At 37.0% G+C, this 19,570-nt stretch overlaps 1 protein-coding gene across 3 annotated transcripts in view; it reads left to right on the forward strand.

Moving 5' to 3' along the window:
* GC6 (golgin Putative 6) overlaps positions 1-19,570 on the forward strand; it is a 156,147-nt gene that overhangs the window by 20,067 nt on the left and 116,510 nt on the right. For all 3 annotated transcript variants that reach the window (XM_089786021.1, XM_089786018.1, XM_089786026.1), the window contains exon 3: positions 17,807-17,862. In XM_089786021.1, coding sequence (XP_089642147.1) covers positions 17,807-17,862 — 56 coding nt within the window. The remainder of the gene's footprint in view (positions 1-17,806; positions 17,863-19,570) is intronic.

Genomic DNA, 19,570 nt, shown 5'->3' on the forward strand with positions numbered 1-19,570 from the left:
TTAGATGGTAGTATTGAGAAAACTAAGTGTGATTGGTTAAGGCTGTTAAACTATGTTGTCATTGATGTCAAATCCGACTGTAATATTGAGTTTGAATAACTGTTATGTTCGAATACATTGATCTTACCATATTACTATTTTAAAAGAAAGAAAACATATGCCCAACTGAAACCGATGACAGTGATACCTGATTAATTCAAATCTTGATGATTGGATATCTGCAAACACAATGGTTGTTTTCCAGGATCTGATATTTTGAAATTTGGAAAAGGTTGAGTTTGAGGGGACCTTTTCTCTTAGATATGATCTGCATATTGACTATACAATTGGTGCTGGTGAATATAATATCACTGTTCAACTATTTCTGTACGAATCATTTCAGAACATATGAATTGTTTCAGATTGAACAAACAGAAAACATCATCTTCTTCTTTCCATGGGATATGTAGAAGAAAAATTCTCTTTGCAGTAATGATGCAGGGCCATTTCGGGTTCATGGCAATCTTGCATCAACCCAAAAATATATTTGATTTTAGTTTATTCCTGATAGTCAATTCCTGTGCTTTCTGTAGTGTTTCTGCTAGTCGGCTTATTATCTCTTGCGAACCTCATGGCATGTTCTAGACATCATGTCTGATCTTCGCCTGGGTTCGTACCTTGATCTGTTTCTTCACAGTGGATATCTCATGCAATCTTGCCCGTTCCTGTGTGTTCTTCAAGTTCTGATGGCAAGTGGGAGTTTCTGATCTTGTGAAACAATTCCTTGATTTGTGAAGCTTCTTGGCACATCATTCAATGTTCCTATGCTTGTGGCCGACCTACCTATGGATTCACGCTTCATATCAGATTGTGTGGGTTATGTTATTCTAGATTTAGGTTCCGACCTATATTTGGTAATGCGTTTTCTTCACCTTGGAGAATGTGCTCTTCCTTGTCCGACTTGATGCTTGTGAACATTCTATATATTGATGTAATGGATAATTGTTAAAGTAGTCTTAGAGAAGAATAACTTGCGAAGGTTTGATTTGAAGAATAGTTTGGATTTCAATCCATAATCTGGCATGTATGCCTAGAATGCTGTTAGAGTAAATTGGATTTTCCCAATTTCTCTATTTACTTAGGTGAGTTTAGTTTATTTATTTAGGCATTATTGAGATATATTATGAGACATATTTAATTCCTCATAGGAATTAAACACGTCTTCATTTCTCACATGTCACCTACCTTTGGTAGGTGCCTAACTTTGGTAGGTGCCTAACTTTGACTCTTGCCTATATAAACAAGCTATCTCACATGTAATAGATGACTAGGATGGCCTAGACGAACACATATTGAACATATTGTAACTATGTTCTCATTCTTTGTCTTCATGCTCCAATTCTTCTTGTAGCTTGTATTTTGCTTTTGGATTATAATCCTGGCTCCTATAGGATTTGTTATACAAATTCTAACATGGTATCAGAGCCTTGTATCTAAAAGCTACTCGCTCATATTTGAAGATCTTTGGAGAGTTTGACTGATTAAAAGGATTCAGAGGTTTTCCAGTCGGATATGCAGAGGAGCTTTTGTTCGGAGTACCTCAGGCCCAAACAGACCTCATAATTGGATTCTTGGCACATCAAAACCCTTGGCATGCGAGTCAATGTGAAATTTTTTTATTTAAAAAAAAGAAATTATATTTCACCATTGTTTTATTGAAATTTTTTTATTGCACCCTATGCATGTGGAAGTTTTTTATTTATTTATAAATATATATTTCTATATTTTTAAATAAATTTAAAAAAAATCATGTTTTGGACACTTTTTTTGTGTAAATTTTGCAAAAATATATAAATTCATGTATATATATATATGTTTTTAACAATTTTTTTTTATTTTAAAAAAGTGTAAAATTACTTGCTTGTTTTTTGGAGTATTTTGCCCCTGAAGTTTTTTTCAAAATCTCGTAGTTGCCACCCAATCCTTCGCAATTGCCACCCAATCACCGCTTGCGGCCTCCACAACATTGCTCGCGGTCAGAGCAGCCTCTGTAGCTATCTCTAGTGCCGCCCGCTTAGCCTTCCAGCCACCGCTCTATAGCAACCGACGTTGCCTACTTTGCCTTTGGCCTGTGCACCTCCCCGGTCGTGTCTTTTGTAGCACCTCCACGGCCTCCACGCCGCCCAAGCGGACCCAAAACCCTCCACGACCCTGCTGAAACTAGTTGCTCCCTCCTCGGCAAGCCACTAGCCCAAGCGGCTTCGTCGTTGTTTGTGGTCTCCAAAACCTAGCACCGACAGATTTTCCCAATTGCCGGACTTTTTTTTGATGGAGGGGGTGATTTTGTGGTGACGGTCATATGGCCGTCAAATATTTTGCCATGAAATGCTGACATCAGCATGAGATCAGCACTGTTTAGGCCTTCTACATGCCTTTATAAGCCATAAGGAGCAACGTTTGGTTTTTTGCTCATATCTTGAGCATCTGGACTCCGTTTTCGAAAAACGAGATATTACCAGAAAGCTGGTTCCGAGCCCGTCACGATGGTGTTGGTTTCATCGGATTTTTCTACTGTTTAGATACCCATTTTCACTGTCAAAGGCTGAACTTTGTTTTTTGCACTCTGGAAATTGTATCTTGTTCATTTGAGCTTTGTTTTCTTGGCCAACGAAAAGGTGTTGGAAAGCTCTTGCCTTCTTTAAAATTCACAAAGTGGCAATTGTACTAGCACTAATTTATAAAGTGCCAAAATCATTGCATTTTGGGGGGGATGATTATTGATCTAGTGAAAAGGGGGGTTGTCTCATGATTCTTGCATACTCTTGATGCATTCCATCATTTGGGGAATTTAATCATGTCTCCTGATTACATTAATTCTTCTATTGTTAAGCTAAACTCAGAAATCTACATGTTATGGAAACAAAGGATAATGAAACATTGCCTTGAGCAAGATCTACTGCCCTATTTCCTGGGACATGTTCCCTGAGCCAAGCAATTATGAATAGAAAATAGCATGGTGGAATTGTAATGACATGGTCTATGGACTAATATGTCTTACTATATCTGAGGACATTTTACATCATATTGAGCACACAGAGTGCGCTTTAATTGCTTGGACCATCATCTAATAGTTGTATGGAGACGTTGGATCTTCATCTGAAAGTGATGTTTCCTTAGATAGCCAGGCTTCTATGGATGATAACAAGACTTCTATTGCCCCATCTCATTTGGATGCATCTCACTTGGATGATCAGTTTGGTGATCCTTCTTCTATTGTTGCTTCTACAGAATTGAGTGTTGCTTCTTTGAAAGCTTCCAATTATTCTTTGCAGCACGTTATTCCATGTCTTCTAGATATTGTTCCTTCCAATGACTTCCTGACAGACATTGTAGGATTGTTTGTGGAGTCACACTTTGAGGATTTGGGAGACATCATCGTGACATTCATCTTCTCTTTGAGGATGATTCTTCTTCAACTATTATGAGAGAATACTCTATCTCTCATCATTCTCATCAGTGTCATTCCTTTGAGTTTGACATGACTAAGAATATTTTTCCAACACATTTAGAGGACATCTATTCAGAGAAGATATTTGAGCATTTGGAGATTGACATTCATGAATCTTCATCTTCACTTGTGAAGTCACATTGCATTGTTCTGTATGATCATACTCATGTATTGGAGATTCCTCTTCTTACTTCCTATCCACAATGGGAAGCATTCTTGCATTTATACTTGGTATATCTTCTTCCTTAGAGGAGAAATGTTGTTTGTAGGCATTGGACTATGTTTGGCCTTCATACACTTACATTGACCAGGACTGTTCAAATTGCTTACAATTCATCTTCAACACTGCCTGACATTGCAACTCCATTTATCGAGCCACCTAGTGCAGTTGTTGCAGATATTTCAGAGGACATTCATCTCCTCTTTGATGACAAATTCAACACATGGTTATCACATCTTCCTGCTTCTAACAAAGATCCTTATGTTTATGCACATGGTTATCACACTTCCTACAGATATCACACCTTCCTACATGCCTGATAGCATGGTATTAGAATTTGTATAAAACAAACATAACCAGAATCTAATGAAAGAGATAGATTATTGAAGAGGAAATAAAATTGTTATAATAACAATACATAAACAATCTCTGATGTAAATGCTCAAAGGCATAATAGCATCAATATTTCCTAATTGTGATGTAAATGCTCAAAGGCATAATAGCATCAATCTTTCCTCATTTCCTCATTTCCTCATGTTTAATACATAAGAGCTAGCCTATATATATATAGGCAAAAGTCACCTACCAAACTAGGTGGCACATGGTCAAATCCACCTACCAAAGTTAGGCACTTATCCAAGTTTGGTAGCACATGGTCAAATCCATCTACCAAAGTTAGGCATCTACCAAATGTAGGTGGCATGTGAGAAATGAAGATCTGTGTTTAATTCCTATGAGGAATTAAATATATGTCTCATAAATATCTTATAAAATTGCCTAATAAATAAACTAAACTCACCTAAGTAAACTTAAGTAAATAGTGAAATTGGGAAAATCCAATTTACTCTAACACCCCCCCTTAAGAGCAACTTAGGGAGACATACTTAAGCTCACAAAGCTAGATGAAATGCATGATGGGTATCGGCTACAAGGCCATATTAGGTACCCATGTACAATATGTAATCTCTTATAAAGTGGAGAAAGAGAGAAAACATCATGGGAAAAACCCTCTCCGAAGAAGAGAGATAAAAATACAAGATGCATGAGGGATAGAGTAATCAAGACCCCCCCATTATGACATACATCATGCTTGTACAATAAAGTGTTCCTCCATAGGAGGGAAACAATGAGTTATGATATCCCCCCCCATAATGAATGATCTCTTGCAAGAATGGTGAGTGCTTGGAAACAAAAGGTAGAACCATGCCTCCAAATAACATTTCTCCCCTGAGGAAGAAGTTACCAAATATAAATGCATGAAGGCTTCCCATGGTGGATTGGAAGATGGAAGGGGAATCCAAATGAAATAAGATGTCTCTGAAGTCTGATGATGTGTTTCCATGTCCTTAGTTGATGAAGATGCCACGAACCAATCAAGATCAAGCCCAATAGAACAAGGTGACAAACAAGGAACCAATGAAAACTGATCCATGTAAGAATATGGATCAAACTCCAAAGACCAAAATATCTCCTCAGAAGGCAAATAAATCTCCTCAAAATGTTGTGTAAATGTATCCAAACTCATATCAATCTGTGAAGAATGACCATGTGGAGAAGGAAGAAGAGGTTCAAATGGATCCCTCACAAAAATTGAAGAAGACTACCCTACATCAAAGAGAAGATGAATATCAGCAATATAGTCTCCCAAATCTTCAATGTAGGACTCCACAAATAAGCCTGCAATATCTGTTAAGAAGTCCTCTGAAGGAACTATGATAGGAAGAAAAGGAATATCTTGTGGTATAAAATCACAAGAAATATCATGTTGTACTGGATTATTGGCAACCATGGCTGAAACAATACAAGTATTATCAATAGGAGTGATCTCAACTTGAGAAGTAAAAGCTGCAATAGGAGATTTTGGATAGTTTGGGAGTGGAGGAACACTTGGATCTCCATATAGTTCCCAAAGATTGATCCAAATAGCATTAGCCAATCTTTGATCCTTGTCATCAAGGGAATCCATAACCTCCATATCCACATGTGTATAAATAGTTCTCAAAACTTTGCGTAAAGATTCCAAGTTTTGCAGATGAGGAATTTCTTTCGCATATAAATATGACAATTCATTATGCTCACTAAGATGAGCAAGATTTAATTTACTCCATTGCATATAGTTTCCTCTTGTCAATCTAATTAGACCATCCATGATGTACTTCTCACATGAAAAATTGAGATCAACCAATCAATGCACCCCGAAAAATGCAATGCAACAAGGAATGCCCCCAACAGAATAGATGATTTTGGCACTTTATAATTTAGTGCATGTACAATTGCTACTTGCCAAAATGGACCAAAGTGGACTTTTGAATTTTGATAATTTCAACTTCAAATATGAAGCAATGAGACTCACAATCAGGACACTAGATCACTCAAAACATTTCAGTTTGCTTTAATGACTTTTTTCTTCAATTAACATCAATGAGAATGTTTACAAATGACTCTAAATTGACTAAACAATGACCTAACATGAATATGCAACTTATTTTGACAATATTCAATGCATATATGTGACTGAAAGTACTTGCAATATACAGCTACAGCAACTAGTAATTATGACAAACACTTTGGATGCAACCTAAGATGACATCTATGCACTTACAGCTAACTGGTATTTTAACAAACATTTGGTATGCATAATTATAACATTATTTATGCCAAAAAAGAGAACCTACAGCCAATTGACATTTTGACAAACAATTGGTCAAAGGGGGGGACAATAATAAGGAGAAAAAGAAGTGTGCCTATTGCAAGAAATCGGGTCATGAAGAGCATGAGTGTTATCTCAAGAAGATTGATGAGTTAACGAACATCATGAAGAAACATAATGTTCCATTGCCTAATGCTTATAAGGATAAAGGGTCTTCTTTAGATTCCAAGGGCAAAGGGCAAGCATTCATGGCAAATGCAAACTCTTCAAAGGAATGGATATTTGACTGAGGTGCCTCTTATCACATGGGTTCTTCAAAGGAGTATTTTTCTTCAATGAAGCAATCAAAGGTACCGCACATCTTCATGGGAAATGATAGCAAAATGGAAGTTGAAGGAAAAGGAAACGTGGAAACGGAAAATGGAGAGTTTCAAGATGTTCTCTATGTTCCAAACCTAAGTTCAAATCTTCTATCAATCTACCAAATCACTCACCTTGGAGATGGACATAGAGTTGAGTTCCTTCCAAACTCAGTAAAAGTGCACAGTCTAAAAGATCATTCCTTGGTTGCAGTAGGGAAAGTGAATCATAACAAGAGTTTGTACTCTTTCTCCCATTTTCTACCCAAGTCTCCTTCAAAGGCCTTGTTATCACAATCAAATTCAAACATGCAATTATGGCATGAGCGGTATGGTCATCTTGACTTCCGCTACCTTCAACAACTTTGCACATACAAAATGGTCAAAGCTCTACCTCAAATCAACTTTTCTAAGGGTGAATGTTCAACAGATTTAGTGGATATGCATCCAGAGGGGAAGTTACAGAGAGGGAAGTCTTCAAGAGCACTAGGTGTTCTGTAGATGGTTCACACGGTATTAACAGGTCCTTTTGCATTTAGACAAGGTCACTACATACTTACCTTCGTTGATGACTTTTCAAGATACACTTCATAATAAGAATGAAGTGTTCGACAAGTTTCTAGACTTCAAGACTCATGTAGAACGGAAATCCAGGAAAGCTATCAAAGTTCTTTGAATGGACAATGGAAGCATGTATGTGAATAGAAGACTTAAAGACTTTTGCAGACTCAAGGGCATTGATCTTCAGACTTCGCCAGCATTCAGTCCGCATAAGACAGATGTTGCAGCTTTGAGGATCCGAACTCTTAAGTCTATGGCAAGTTGCATGATACAAGCCAAGTCTCTAGATCCATCATTAGAAGTCGAAGCAATCTCTAGTGCCACTCACATTCTTAATCGTTCTCCTCATCTAGCCTTAGATGGAAAAACTCTTTTTGAGGCATGGTGTGGCAGAAAACCTATTGTGACACACTTTAGAGTCTTCAGTTGTCCTGCATGGGCAAAGATATCTTCCAGGGGATGCAAGGCACAATCACCTCGGCGTTGTACCTTCGTTGGTTATGAAGACGGTGTGAAGGCATACAGACTTTTGGATCTTGAGACATATTAGATATTTGTGGAGAAGGATGTCTACTTTGAGGAAAGTTCACCTAGCTTGTCCTCTACTCCTCTTCACACATCATACAGTGTGGAAACTGATAGTGACATTAGCGATAGTGCCTCAATAGATTCAGACACGTGGAGTTCTATCGATAGGCGCAATGAGAGGTCACCACATCAATTCAGTCCACATGCATATATCGCCATAGTGATAGGTCCAACATAGGAGGGTACATCCAGTCTTCCAGGTCTAGCTTCAGTCACAGATTTGGGGGACAGTATTGATGATTTGCCTCTTCTTCTTGATGTAGAAGCACCTTCTTCAGTTGTCACGAGGGCTCCATCAGACCTTCTTGTTCATTCTCTACATGATCTATCCTCACAGGTTGAAGTGATTGTGGATACTTATGATCAGCAGTTGTAGAAGGGTTCTTCATCAGTTGCAGAGACAAACAGTTCTTTGACACAGTTTCTTTAGTCAGTTGAGCAGGTTTCAGAGACATCACTTATCCATGGGATTCGTTCCACCCACAGCGGAAGTGTCTCATTTGTACCCTTGAGCAGGTTTTAGAGACATCACTTATCCATGGGATTCTTTCCACGCATAGCGGAAGCGTCTCATTTGTACCCTTGGCATTGTTTCTTCTTAAGGGGAGGAACACCATTCTGCAATCTTGGATCAGCTTTTTTATTGGAGCAGTCACTGTTCAACATTCTTCTTTTGGGGGGGGGGGGGGGGGAGCCTATCCTATCTCTCTTCCTCTTCTCATCATTCTCTTATGTATATACTGGATGTATGTCATAATGGGGGGTCTTGATTACTCCATCCATCCATACATCGTTTTATCTCTCTTTTTGGGGGAGGGTTTTTCCCATGAGGTTTTCCCTCTTTCTCCACTTTATGAGAGATTGCATATCATTATGTACATGGGTATCTAACATGGTCTAGTAGCTGGGACCCATCTTGAATTGCACCCTAGATTTCGTAAGCTTAAGGGCATTCCCCTAAGTTGCACTTAAGTGGGGGTGTTGGTGTAAATAAGTATTCACTTATTACACTTACTTAAGTTTACTTAGGTTAATGTATTATTTAATTATTTTGCATTATTATATTATTTATTTAGGTGAGACACTTAGGAGTTTGTGTATTCTCACAGAAGTGCGCAACTCTAATTATGCACATGGTGTCTATAACACGGGAGTTCGCATCATTCACTGAGTTGTTATATTGACAACACAGTTATATGTACTCCTCATTTAGCACATGTTGTCTACACCACTGATTTGTGTGATACACCATTGTAGGCTTATCCTCACATCATTGCACTTAATTCCGTGCTTAATGGAGGATAACCCATATCTGGTGGACATGTGCCTGGTTGTATGACATATTATGATGCTGACTTCTATGCATTCTAGAAGCTCCCTTGAGGACTTTATATACAGGCACTCTTAGTGTACTCTCAAGCGGGCATATTGGATGAATATCATCATTTTGATCACACTATCTATTTTGGTCTATTGTGTGCTTGCGTTTGAGTTCCTTGGTCTTGGGTGAATTCTGGCCTAAGCCAAATTGACTACAAGTGCCAAAATTAGGCCAATTTGGACCAAATTATTAAAGTACAATGTCTATTGATAATATCTCAAAATTTGATACCAAATTTGAGAAGTAGACAAGAAAATTATGTACTTAAAAAAAACACACTTGCAAAAGCATCTGTATAAGCTCGAATGATGCCTCAAAAGTTGCAAAATTCAGAATTGTAGTTGAATTTCATCAAGAACTGTATGAAGAACCCAAAATAGGTGGGCTCCACAAGAAGGTGGTCATTGCTAGATGTGGGCCCCGCTTAATGTGGGTTAGGTGATGGTGGCCTCTGCTTGATGTGGGCCCTGTTTGATGTGGGCCCAATTGATATGTGGGCCCCACTTTCTGAAAAAGCTCTATTTGCACGTTGACTTCTAGATATGTATTCCTTAAAGTGCCGCAATCACCAAATCAAGAAAAACCAAATATGTGCAAAAGAGATTAATGGATCTTCATAAATCCTTTTTGGTTCTCCTGATCATATAGAAACGCAAGAGAAGAGCATACAAGATTTTCCAAGACCTCTAAAAATGACTATTCTTTCAATAAATGCCTTGATACCATGTTAGAATTTGTGAAAAACAAATTAAACCAGAATCTAATGAAAGAGATAGATTATTGAAGAGGAAATAAAATTGTTATAATAACAATACAGAAACAATCTTTGATGTAAATGCTCAGAGGCATAATAGCATCAATATTTCCTAATTGTGATGTAAATGCTCAAAGGCATAATAGCATCATCATATGAGATTTTCCAAGACCTCTAAAAATGACTATTTTTTCAATAAATGCTCCGATACCATGTTAGAATTTGTGAAAAACAAATTAAACCAGAATCTAATGAAAGAGATAGATTATTGAAGAGGAAATAAAATTGTTATAATAGCAATACATAAACAATCTCTGATGTAAATGCTTGAAGGCATAATAGCATCAATATTTCCTAATTGTGATGTAAATGCTCGAAGGCATAATAGCATCAATATTTCCTCATTTCCTCTTCAATAATCTATCTCTTTCATTAGATTCTGGTTAAATTTGTTTTTTACAAATTCTAACATGGTATCAGAGCTCTTCCTTTAAAATCTAACATGGTATCAGAGCAGTTATTGAAATAATAGTCATTTTTAGAGGTCTTGGAAAATCTCGTATGCTCTTCTCTTGTGTTTCTATATGATCTGGAGAATCAGAAAGGATTTATGAAGATCCATTAATCTCTTTTGCACATATATTGTTTTTACTTGATTTGGTGATTGCAACACTTTGAGGAATACATCTCTAGAAGACAACATGCAAACAAAGCTTTGTTAGCAAGGGGATACCATATTAATACCATGTTAGAATTTGGAGGAAGATGTCTATTACCATGTTAAAATGTATTAATACAAACATAAATCCAAGATCATATTGAAAGAGCTAGATTAAGAAATGAAACTGAAATAAGGAGAATAACAAAATAGATAAACTTGATGTAATTATGCATCAAGGGAAATATGCTATCCTTACATGTAGAATGTATCTCTAATATGGAGAATACAAAGATTCAGTACATTTATCAATGTGAAACATGAGATCATAAGAGATGTATTTTCTCAGTGTTCCAATAGCCATTGTATTTTAGTTAGCCACTTCATGTGAGCATTAGGATCAGATTTAGGATCTGATGGTAGTTTAATTGTTTCATCAACATAATGAGTTAATCCTTTTTCCATTAACTTCATGCATCTATCTTCCATGTGACATAATTATGAGGGGTTAGGAGTGGAAGTTTAGAAGAACCCATGAGTGAAAATAAGGAGCACACAAGGGAAAGAGGAGAGAAAAAAAATGAGACAAGAGACACCCCCAAGTGAATCAAGCAAATACCCCCCCTCACAGTGGTGATTTGGCACTTTATCCTTAGTGTGTGTACAATGGGCCACTTGCAACCAAGGCATAGTGGACTTCAAATATTAATTTTTTACAACTTCTAAACAAAAATTTACAAGCTCATAAATACTAATGCAAGAGATCTGTAATGACCCGTACCAATAGGCCATTAAACAAAACCCTAAGTTTAATACACTGCTAAAATATATTACTGGAATAAAAGAAATAATAGTGCCAATGTATTCATTCAATGAAAACCAAATGTTTTTACAAATGATATGACAAATTTCGGCACCAAAACATTATGACATAGCACATTACAGAGAAACCCTAACTGGCTGTATACAATTGAGAACTTGTTGCAACTACAGATTGAAATGAAGAACTTGGATTGATCAAATGGTGGAGACTGAATGCTGAAGATGATATGGTGAAAGTGCAACTCCATTGGAAACTCCAAACCAGCAATTAAGCACAAGTGAAAGGACTAAAATATTCTTCCCACGGTTGCAATAATTCAGGTGATCTTTCACACCCTCAAAATTGCGTACCAATTGAGAGTATTCGTTCTCAATGGCCAATTGTGACTACTTGCAGAAACCCTAGGCTCCACAACGCACATCAACATAAATTCAATAATACAACTTGATGATAGGCAATGAGCCTTCAATGCCTATTTATTCTTTTTTCCTTGATAGGTCTGCCTCCGTTTTAAATTTTTCTTCGTTTCTTCCAGCAACCTCTAGAAGAGTTTTTTTTATTTAATTTATAAAGTTACCTTGTAATATATATTTTTTAATTGATAACTTTATAATTAACTCCTCCAAAAAAATGGGACATTACAAGATCAGATCAAGATCCAAGCATTGCAAATAAAGAAATGGGTCAAAAATGACCAAATACTGAAAGTACAACTTCACCTTTTAATTACTAAAATCTGATCTTAGATTTAGAAACTAGATGAAAAAATACGCACTTTCTAGCTCTGATACGCATTAGAATCTTTGTTATCTTTCTACAATTTAAATATGCATATGGTTTAAAAACACTAGATTCAACACACGATCATCACACCTTCCTAGAATTTGTATAACAAATCTTGCAGGAGTCAGGATTATAATCCAAAAGAAAAATACAAGCTACAAGAAGAATTGAAGCATGAACACAAAGAATAAGAACAATATTACAATATGTTCTATATGTGTTGGTCTAAGCCATCTTGGTCATCTATTAGATGTGAGATAGCCTGTTTATATAGGCAAGAGTCAAAGTTAGACACCTACCAAAGGTAGGTGGCATGTGAGAAATGAAGACATGTTTAATTCCTATGAGGAATTAAATATTTCTCATAATATATCTCAATAATGCTTAAATAAATAAACTAAACTCACCTAAGTAAACTTAAGTAAATAGAGAAATTTGGGAAAATAAACTTAAGTAAATAGAGAAATTTGGGAAAATCCAATTTACTCTAACACCCCCCTTTAAGTGCAACTTAGGGAGACGTACTTAAGCATACAATGCAACTACACACAATAATACCCCCTGGAGAGGGGCTCAAGACTCCATAGGCCCCCCCAAATGGTAGAATTCTTGTGTCGCTGATCAAACCAATGTGGCTCCATTGTGGAAGTAGCAAAGGTAATGGACAAAGAAGAGGAAATCCTGAAATGTAAGGAGAAGCTGGAAGTCCGAGCTGATGCTCAAAGGAGTATGCATGAGAATCCTGAAATGGAATCTTCAATGGCGGTGTGATCACCATGTGTTGAATCTGTCATCGGAGAGGAGATGAAAGTCCTCTGAAATATTTGCAACAACTGCACTAGGTGGCTCGATAAATGGAGCTGCAATGTCTGGCAGTGTTGAAGATGAATTGTGTGTAATTTGAACAGTCTTGGTCAGTGCAAGTGTATGAAGGCCAAACTTTGACCAAACGCGACCACAACATCGCTTGCGGTCATTGATAGTGCTGCTCAACGGCCTTTCAGCTATTACAGTGTCCATTGCGTCACACCGTGGCATCTCCGCCTACCTATGGCCTCCCCTACTCTGCCCGCGGTTCTCTTTGCCGCTTAACGACACTCTTAGGACCACCTCCTTTGCGGCCGATCTGAACGCAACGCCACCTGTGAGTAGCGCCTTCCTCCTCGGTCGCCACGCCCGAGCGGCTCAACAAGACCTTCGTCGCTGGCCGAGCCATTGACATTTTTCTGGGCACCAACTTCATTTGCTGGCCACCAGATTGTTTTTTCTAGTAGTTGGAATTTTCACCGGCAAGGGGGGGGATTTTTTTTCATTGACCGACTTTGTTAGATTTTTTGAGTGTGACTGGATTTGATTCTGGGGGGTGGTTATTTTTTCAGTTGACCGGATTTGTTTCTAGAGGAGGTATTTTTTTATGATTTGCTGATGCACTGTCACATGGATGCACTGTCAACTTCCAGTCAGCATCAAATCATTGCCACATGAGATGTCACGTGGCATTCCCTTTTTCCCACGATGGCCATATCGCTGTCAAATTTCTTATCATGGCATGCTGATGTCACCCATTGCATCATCCACCTGCAAGCCTTCAGGTCTATTTTTGACCTACTGCTGGTTTTTTCGCCATAACTTGAGCATACGAACTCCGTTTTTGGCAAACAAAATATTGACGGAAAGATGGTTCTGAGAGCTATCTATTGGTGTAGGAATATTGGGATTTTGATGCAATTTGATTATCGGTTTTGGCAGTCAAAGACTGGAGTTCCATTTTCTACTCCACTAGGCATATCATGATCTTTGATAACATCGTTTGTAAGTTTTTTTGCAAATTGCACTGAGATAAAATGCCACTCTTGCTTTTTGGGATCTTACTCATCCTTGTGACTTATTATACTCGCACTAATTTTTAAAGTGCCTTGGGGGGATTTTAATGTGGGCCTATATCCACATTCCTTTGTCAAGAGAGTATTTCTTGCATTAGCCCCATGATGTGTCGATGACATGTGCCTTTATAGGTGCATGATGTGTCGATGAATGCCATGTGCCTATATAGGTGTCTGTACTCCTTCCTCACTCCTGATGTTCTTGATTCTCTCTTTTTCTACAGGAGATATTGGCCCATTTTCTTTGTTACCTGTCACCTCACCCTTGTTAGCATTCAGGTGGAATTTGACTATTGATTTCTTATGCTTCCTTGGTTTGTTGGAGTGAACCATGTATTTAGTTGTTGTTCCTATATACTAGGCGGATATAGTGGCTAGGTACCTATGCATTCCAGGGAGATGGAACACTTACAATATTGACACTCTACTTTTCGTTCCTATTTTGGATGCAGTCTTCCAGGTTTTATTGCCATGGAGATTCTTCACATCAGCAGTACTTTCGATAGTTGGTTGCAACTTCATCGTGGTGTTGCTCTAGATCAGCCTTGTTCCTATTCTATAGAACTTTCTTTTTCAGCTATCTCTTTTTGGAGTAGAGTTTTTCCCATTAGGTTTTCTCTATTTCTCCACTTTATAGAGATTTGGTTGTGATTGGGTACCTAATCAGGCCTTGTTGGTAGGACCCAAGTTTTTTTGTAGTTACATTGCTTTTTCATGCATTGTGTGTAGCTGCATTGTACGCTTAAGTACATCTCCCTAAGTTGCACTTAAGGTGGGGTGTTAGAGTAAATTGGATTTCCCAAATTTCTCTATTTACTTAAGTTTACTTAGGTGAGTTTAGTTTATTTATTTAGGCATTATTGAGATATATTATGAGACATATATTTAATTCCTCATAGGAATTAAACACGTCTTCATTTCTCACATGCCACCTTCCTTTGGTAGTGCCCAACTTTGGTAGGTGCCTAACTTTGACTCTTGCCTATGTAAACAAGCTATCTCACATGTAATAGATGACCAAGATGGCTTAGACCAACACATATTGAACATATTGTAATTATGTTCTCATTCTTTGTGTTCATGCTTCAATTCTTCTTGTAGCTTGTATTTTGCTTTTGGATTATAATCCTGGCTTCTACAGGATTTGTTATACAAATTCTGACAAATGCAAGCCTGCATTTTGTTGGCCAATTGTATGGAATTGCATGAATCGAGAATGAAGCGAACATTGTATCTTGCATTTTCTATGTTCCTTGTTGCTCCTTGTTGTGTAGTTTCCATTGTGCGACCCTTGCTGCGTGGTTGGACTGTCCTCTTTGAGGATCCTCCTGCTTTGACTGCACCAAGTATATAGACATTTATTATTTTGCAGAAAACAATTCTCAGAACATGATAATCGGGGCTGCATAGTTTATGATATCTTTGGTCAAAACACTTGAAAGATTGCATTTAAAGATCTCATAGTTACCTTCTACCATTGAAAATATTTGAAAACTTTGCATAAGAATTGGATGATTTAGATAAAAGCTTGCCTTCTACCATCATAAATAATTATAAGCAGATGAAATGCCACAATGGTAGTTGGTTGGGGAGTAGTTGTTAGTTGGGTGGCTGAAGATACATACTTCTTAGCCAATGCAGTTAGAGTATTCTTCATTGCATTCTATACATACATTCTTGCATTAGTGTGTAGTGCCATGACAGGTGCAGAACATCATATGCTTAAGATATCTTAAGGAAGAGAAGTTGATGAATCGAATGTGGATTGTGGGAAAGATTTGAGTAATGATAAAAACTTTGTGTGTATCGAACTTGGGGATGTCATTCTGAAAACACCATGCTGGGTGAAGGCAGGGATTGATATATTTCTAAGGAAGAAAGATAACTTATTTGGAGGTGAATTTTAGGAATATCCAAGACAGCATTTCTCTCAAATCTGTTTTAACAGTGCTCTTTTTTTGGGAGTTATTTTTCAAATCTGTGCTGACAGTGAAGTCTGATTTTGCTCTATTAAATCTATAGACAAGTTTGGTTCAGATGATAGAGAAAAGTTACACTTGCAGATTTATTCTTTCAAGTTGTATTCAGCTTGCAGAAGGATAATCTTGAAGTCATTTTTGATAAATCAGAAATCTGTCCAAAGTGTAAACGTTGTGCATTCATTTTGTAAGGGGAAATCTCAGAACTTTTAGTGAGTTGTAATTATTGTAATATTCTTAGAGTTCGTGCTCTGAGAACTCTGAGTTGGTTATTAGTCATTGAGTTGTGAATTTGGATAAGAGGGTGCTCTTATAGGGGGCTTGGTGTTTCCTCGGGTTTGTGCCTTAAAATGTTGTAAATTTTCATCAGGACACTTTATCCTAGCAACATTTCTCACCATGGTTTTTTTCATCCCAGGCTTCCTCAAAAATTCTTGTGCATTGTTTATTGTGTGGTTGCATCTCTGTTGTTTTCATTTTCAGTTACTTCTTGATTTTTGTTTGAATTTTGACAAGTTTATTTTAAAGAAAAATTTGATGAGGTATAATTTTTTTTGTATCTACTATTGATTAACCCCCCCTCTTAGTATTAGGATTGTGTTTTTCAATTGGTATGAGATTCAAGTACTTGCAAATGACTTAATTTGTCTGAGTAGATCTTAGATATAGAACTCATGACTTGTTGGAGGGATCTTCTTCTAAAAAGGTACCTTTGTTTGATGACACCAAGTATGCTTTTTGGAGTATGAGAGTGGAAAACTATTTTTCTTCTTAGGCTTTGTTGTTTGGACATCAGTGATTAATGGGCATACTATGCCTAAAATTCCTCGACTGATCCTGCTGGTAAGAAATAATTTAAAAACAATGTTATTCTTCGTGGATTATCTAACACCAAATTTGTTAAAGTAATGCATTGCCAGACAACTAAGGCTATATGGGATAAGTTGAAGAGCTTCTATGAAGGGAATGATAAAATGAAGTAGGCAATGTCTGACAAGTTTTATTAAAAGTAAAGTTGGATTAAGGATAAAAAAATTTGTATCCACTACTAATTTACCCCCTCTTAGTAGCAGATTTTTGCTTTTCAAAATCTACTTCTAGATTGAAGGGTTTGATTATTGCGAGATTCTTTTCCTATTACGTAAATGACATTCTTTGATTCTTATTGTTATCTACTGCTATAGCTTATGATTAGAAGTTGAGCAAATGGATGTAAAATAAACTTTTTTTAGTGGTGATTTGGATGGTAATTTCTATTTGACAAACAAAGCACTACATGTTAAGAGGTAATAGTACTTTGGTTTGTTACAAAAGAAATTCTTAAATGGTCTTGCTGCAAGCAGTATACAAGTTGTGACTACTATTGCTATAGATTCTTGCAAATCAGTTTCCTTTAATATAAGTTTCCTGAGGTGTAAACCATGCATATGCGCCATTGCATTCTTCAGATTCGTTTTATGGTTATCACAATTGCATTCTACGTTGAATCATCTTAAATTTATAAGTTCTTCAATGATCAGTCTGTATGGTATGCATTTTAAAGCTTCTAAAAGTAGGCTGTAATTCCCGTTTTTTGATGAGGAAGTTATTTGCATTACTTTACAGTAGTTTAACATTTTTTGGTCTGGTTTCTGTTACGAAATGATTAATTGCTATTATTGAATGCGAAATTCAATGCAGGGGGTTGGAGGACTTGCATTTGGAAGTGGGGATCATGGATCCGAAGATGATGATAGGTATCTTTTCCATGTATATTTTGAAAAGATAACATTTATCAATTCTGTCTATCTGACAGCTTTATTTATCATGCCTCTGTGAAACATACATACAAAAATATATATTATGCATTTTATTTCAAATCATTTAAGGTACTTCTAAATTCAAATTTGTTAAGTTTGCTTCAAGATTTGCTTGGGAATTTTGACAATTAATTTTACTTGCAATCATGTCTTACTTGCAATACATTCCCGATCTACTTCAGCTTTGTTGTTTCTGTGAAGCCACCCCTCATTAATAGTAATGCGGCATGAGGAAACATAATTTATTTACCAGAATTTTTCATCTTAGACTTAAATGCCTTATCTGGTATGCGGATACAATGACTTTGTCCCACTTCTTATTTACAAAATAATCTGAGTGCCTGGTCATGTTCATCCACTTCTTGTCACAATTATTTTCTATGCAGCCAGGCTTGCCATATCAATAGCTGGTCATACCTTTAATTACCTCTTTAGAATTGTGGGAAGTGTACTTTATTTGCCATAGTAATAGCTGGTCACACCTTTGAATAAATCAGACTTGTGGGAAGTGTTCTTCATTTCTTGATGTTGTTTTAAATATTTTTTTTCCCTAATTTGAGAAATTTTGCCACTTATACTTTGTAGCAAAGGCAGTGGGAGCTTCTTCTTCATCATTGATGTTATAACATCTGTTTATGTAGTAGTGACCCTTTCAATTCATTGAACTTTATGGTGCTTATCTTCTAATCAATTTTCAGGCTTGTAACCTAACTCTCAAATGACTTTGACAAACTCTTTAGTTTGGAGTACAAGATATCCTCGTTTGCAACAGTTTTGAAAAAAACTATAATTTTTTTGAAGTCCTTTAACCTTCTGCATTGAGAATTTGGAATCAATTCCTTAAGTTTGTTATCCTGATTAGAAATTTGGAGAAATAGCTCAATCTGGTGAGCTGAGATGAAATCCTCAGTTCCCTTCAAGGTTAATAGATGAAACCCAAACCTTTTCTGATCATCTTTCCTGTTTGCAGTGCATAATTTTTGCCTACATTCAGTATCAAACTAAATCATAGCTATCCTACAGGAAATTGGCAACATTGGAGGGTCTTCATCAAAGTTTACTGGCCATCCCGCCTATCTGTACACTCCAGTTGCCAAACTTCACAGTGTAGCTCAGAATTCAAGGTGCTAGGTACAGCTTCTAGTTTTAAATGCTATCACATGGGGTGAAGTTCCGAATAGAGTTGGATTACAAACTCCTAACCATCTTCCTATGGCATGACAAACTTTACAGGGAGTTAAATTGCTATTCTAGCTCTGCAGGGAGGGCCAAAGGCGATTTCTCTCCCCATAGAGGTATGTCAAGGGTAGCAGTGCTACTTCCATTGTTCCACCACACTCCATCATCAAAAGATCCGAGTAACTAGTGCGTCATTCTGTAATGTCCTCTTTTTAGCACGACCATGATAGTGGATGGATTTAGCCTATTATTGGGTTCTTGTAGCTTAATACTAGTGATCAGAGGACCTATTGAGGGTTATGGCTCTATTGGTGGACTTACTGTTTGTATTAAGTCAATGGATGGTTTTGAAGAGCTTAGATGAGTTAGAGGAATTGAATTACGCTCTCAGTTTTTCTTTTTGGCTTCTAGTTTGGGTTCCAAGATCTTGGAGGGAGCGTCTATTTTTAGTTAGTTACCCCGTCAG

The sequence above is a fragment of the Cupressus sempervirens genome, chromosome 1 (assembly GCF_028749045.1).
Source record: "Cupressus sempervirens isolate cs-2001-9-10 chromosome 1, ASM2874904v1, whole genome shotgun sequence".
Lineage (NCBI taxonomy): Eukaryota > Viridiplantae > Streptophyta > Pinopsida > Cupressales > Cupressaceae > Cupressus > Cupressus sempervirens.